The sequence below is a fragment of the Eleginops maclovinus genome, chromosome 20 (genome assembly GCF_036324505.1).
Source record: "Eleginops maclovinus isolate JMC-PN-2008 ecotype Puerto Natales chromosome 20, JC_Emac_rtc_rv5, whole genome shotgun sequence".
Classification (NCBI taxonomy): Eukaryota; Metazoa; Chordata; class Actinopteri; order Perciformes; family Eleginopidae; genus Eleginops; species Eleginops maclovinus.
This window is the reverse complement of record NC_086368.1, coordinates 10804050-10808364: the sequence shown is the minus strand read 5'-3', so window position 1 is coordinate 10808364 and position 4315 is coordinate 10804050. Positions and strand designations below refer to the sequence as shown.

At 35.5% G+C, this 4315-nt stretch overlaps 1 protein-coding gene across 2 annotated transcripts; it reads right to left on the bottom strand.

Annotated features, from left to right (window-relative positions):
* Positions 1-1032: 1032 nt before the first annotated feature.
* manbal (mannosidase beta like) lies at positions 1033-4029 on the bottom strand. 2 transcript variants are annotated; one of them, XM_063911921.1, is made up of 3 exons: positions 3856-4029; positions 2742-2934; positions 1033-1423 (listed from the first exon to the last, which is right to left on the bottom strand). In XM_063911921.1, the coding sequence occupies exons 2-3, from the start codon at positions 2889-2891 to the stop codon at positions 1313-1315; spliced, it is 261 nt and encodes an 86-aa protein (XP_063767991.1). In that variant the 5' UTR covers positions 2892-2934; positions 3856-4029; the 3' UTR covers positions 1033-1312. The 2 variants fall into 2 exon arrangements, with proteins under 2 accessions (XP_063767991.1, XP_063767990.1); XM_063911920.1 differs by having other exon boundaries at positions 3809-4026.
* Between the last annotated feature and the right edge of the window lie 286 nt (positions 4030-4315).

Genomic DNA, 4315 nt, shown 5'->3' with positions numbered 1-4315 from the left:
CGAAGTCGAGAGGATTCACGTCGTGTTGCGTAACTCGACGCTGTGATTGTTGAATTAATTCACCGAGGCGTTAGAAGGCACGACAACACCCACGTTGATCTTTTCTAAAATACAATCTGGGATCACGATTCAGAAGCTTTCAATCTGAGTCTGATTTAAGAAGTTTAACAACACGACATACATACTCAGTCCTTACATTTCACTTATCATTCAAAAACGTTGCCAAATGCTGTCAGAACCGGTTGCTAAGCGACACTCACATCGCTGTTTGGAACGGTAATTTTAAGGCTGCGCATTAATAGCAAAACAAGGTTTTCAAATATACACAAACACACATAGCCATATAAAAGCTTATAAATAAACAATAATAAATATTTACTTATGAGGGAGTAAAGCAAAGCAAGTTTGTGCTGACAAAATGTTTGGGTTAAACTCTTATATTAATACAATACCTTTTTATATTGGGCTTATTTTATTACGGTCCTTATTATTATTATGTAATAAGTGTTTCCTATAACACTATTTCGTTTTAAACATTTTTATTTTATAAACATGCAAATTCTTCCTAGTTCATACTGAATCAGAATTACCACTACTGAATATAATCTGAAAACATTTTATTTTTAACTTTATAGTTTAATTGGAAAGCTTTAAACTCTAGGTTTGAGAGCATGCATGAAAATGTTAAGAATAGGAATAAGGATATTTATTTATAACCGTTTCAAAAGTTGTTTTGACTGATTTACTGATAAAACATTCAATCCAATACCAATAAGGTTTTATTTTCATTTGTTTATTAAATAGAACTTAGCTCTCCTCATGTTAACCCCCCTTTATAAGGTCTATGAATATCCTGTTAACCTTAAAAAAGAGAAAAATAACAAGTTAAATAAACCTTACCTGTAGTGGGGAAAAAAACTGTAGCTTAACAGGAAGTCATGAAGATTGTCATCTAGTGAGTAAATATAAACACAATGATCCAATTCTGACTCATCTGACCAAATGGAAATATTGCAATGAAAACAGCGGAAGTGAATGACCAGAGTGGATTTATTTTTTCTGTTGAAATCCAAATACATTTCAATCAATGATATATTGTAAAATACAATTGCAAAACAAATAGGCAATGAAATATGAAGCTGCATAAACTCAACATGACTATTTGCTCTTTTTAATACTGATGTCAATATAAAGGTCAAGGTGTCTCATGCAATATAGCATTAGTGTTTCATATCCTGTAGTGATAATTGTAACCGTTTAATGTTGATTGACTGATGTCTTCAAACCGACGCATTCACACATGCAGCACTATCTATCGCTTCTTCTTGCTCTCTTTCTTTAGTTTTTGCCGAAGCTGCGGGGTCAGTCCTTTAGGTTTCTTCAGCTGTTCGGTGGCCTTGCCATCAGTGGACTCAGTCTCTTCCTGTTGAGAAAACACAACACACATTAACCACCCTGTAATTTACAATAAATAAATCCTCTGAGTCATAGTAAATATGGTGTCAAAACACATGACTGCTTGATCACATGTTTAGATGACTTGTTAGCTGACACTTTCACATACGGAATTTGCCAAAAGACTATTTAAGGAAGTAAATCTTTCAAGAGTCTGTGTTTGACAACAAACTGTAGAAAGGGGGTGAGTCATATATATTTTAGTATTCCATTTCTTCATCACTCCAGATACCTCAGACTATGTGTTAACGTACCTAAAGTGAATGGAATTGTTATAGGCAGTTCCCTGAATTTATGGAGCAATAATAATAATCATTACATTAATAATAAGTATAAGATAATCAAAGCATCCTTCGTACAAGAAATTCTAAGTGATTTATAACATGGAAACAGACACAGAATATATATTTTTTTAATGGGAGGATGCCAAATTCATTTAATTTGAGTCAAATTAGATTTTAAAAAATAGATAACCTAGAATGCATATCATAAAAATGAAAAAGAAAAGTTGAAATTATTAAAAACTGGATTAAAAACCCATATTAGCAGGATGCACATATACATGAATACAACTGCACCAAAAGGCCTTCTTCCACTCTTTCACTTTGTCGTTATCTCATCTTTTTCTTTTCTTTTTATGGATAAAACTCAGGAACACACAAGCCAAACAAAATAAATACCGACGTGTTTCCCCCTATGGTTTCCCCGTCAGCACTGTTTCTGTCTTTGTATGGCAAGGCAGACTGACAGCAGGCTGCTGTAAAGGATGAAATGGCGACATACTGTGGAGAGTAATCAGTGCATTTGAAAATAGAACGATGAGACCGTGGATTTAATTGCTCGTCTATAAATAATCTCTCCTGACAGTTAACAGTATGGAGATTCTGCGAGAAGCCCTTAGTGGCTCTGTCTTCATGGACATTTAAACACTAATCTTTATAACGGATGTCTGTTTTTTCTGAAGACTGAATAGTTACGTTCTGCAAGATTTATTTTACAAAATAGTGTGATTGCAGAGCCTTTACACCTGTCAAGCAAGATAGGAGAAAATACATTAATACATAATTAAATTCCTAGCTGATCTATCTGCAGCTGCTCCATGCTGCAAATGTTTCTGATTGTGTTCTTTGTTATCAGATTTAGAATCATATTTCAGCCCTATTCAACAGCCCATTTGAATTGGTTAAATTGAAAGAAACCAGCAGAATGTAGATATGTTGGTTTTAACTATAAAATTAGCTTCATGTGAATCAACTATCTCTCATAATTTCTTGGCGTCTACCCACCTGTTCGTGTCCCTTGGATGTGGGGAAGATGACAGCGAGGATGCAGATGAGCTGGAAGATGGCGCCCAGAAACAGTCCATAGCGCAGGAGGCTCTCTAGAAAGGTGGCTTCAGGGACCTCTGGAGGGGACAGGTCCACTTCTGCTGACATGATGCTGCTGATGGTCTGTTTGGTTACTTGTCAGTGCACCAACCTATCTCAGCAAACAACAGGACCACAGTTAGCAACAGGATCTATTCTTCAAAAAAGGGTTGCAAGATCAATACGAATTACAACATTTCATTAACAAAACCAGGGCTCCTCGAATTAACGTGAACGTAGTGCTTTCTTCAGCGACTTTATAAGGAGATTTAACTAAGTCTTCCACTCGTTCAGAAATATATTTAGCATTAAAGGATACACAATTATACTTCCCCCAGTGACAACGCAATTTTAATAACAAACCCAGGTTCCTCCTGGTATCCCATGGAATCATATGTAGGCATATTATGTTTATATGCTAATTGTGTGCTAGGCTTCAGCCGATTTGAATTTCTTATTTTCTGTTTTGCGTACTATATAGAAACTCAATGTTCAAATGTCATTACTTGGGTGAATCTCATTTACTCTTCTTTAAAGTTAGCTTAATTTACGTAGCCTAAGGTGGACGTGGAATAAAAATATATATTTTCTTAATTGTGTTATTTTCCTTCATCTTCAACTTCAAATATCCTTGATAACATGTGTTTTCAAACTAGATTCGGGAAAACATCGCTTTGATGTAATGTTTCTAATAACATTGTTGGTACTGTTATAAAAATATATTTGATGCAAAATTGCCGTAGGCCGGGAGAGAATTTAGCAGGAAGATTAACAACATGTCAGTAATTCCAAAAATATGAGGATTTCATGGCTCCCAGACAAGATGGAAAGGTGTTCGTCTGTCTCGTTTTGTATCCACAACCACACTATAAACACTGAATTGTTACAAATGCGTGGAAATGTGAATCAAACGATGTTGTGTGCTCTGCGTCCAGTTGATAAACAAAACGCTACTATAGATTGTAGGCTGTTGTAAACTGACTCACCAACGAATTATTTACAACGTAGCACAGCAGGGTGGTTAGAAGCTCACCAGTAAGGGGTCAACTTCACTCTCCTCAGTGGTTACAGGGGTGTTAACTTCAATATCAGAGCAAAGATATTAGTAAAGCTGTGAAGGAAAACATGCACACATAAGAAAGAAAATAAAATCTCCAAGCGGAAGTGACGTCACACGTATGCGAGCCACTTCCGAACCGGGGAATGATTGTTTTGAAAATGTCGTCCTCTAGCGTTTGTATCAAAAGTGACACATCATTATGTTTAAGGCTCTAAAAAAAGGAAAACAGATATCTCATTTTCACTTCTTAAAGTCAACATTTTTAAAACATAAAGATAGGCTTCGTCACCAGGGGTAAAGTACATTTTCTCAAGTTCTGTAGTTAAGTTTCAAAGTAGAGGTACTTTTTCTTAAATCAAGACGTTCCCCAAGAATCCACTACATCTAAGTAGTAAATATTGTAGTTGAACTCCTCTAAATCTGTCTTTCAGCT

What these genes read in the sequence shown, in the direction of transcription:
- manbal (XM_063911921.1), bottom strand. Translation starts at nt 2,891, where the DNA reads ATGTCAGCAGAAGTGGACCTGTCCCCTCCAGAGGTCCCTGAAGCCACC. An exon ending in CATCCAAGGGACACGAACAG is followed by an intron (nt 1,424 to 2,741) that starts GTGGGTAGACGC and finishes TTTTCTCAACAG; the next exon opens with GAAGAGACTGAGTCCACTGA.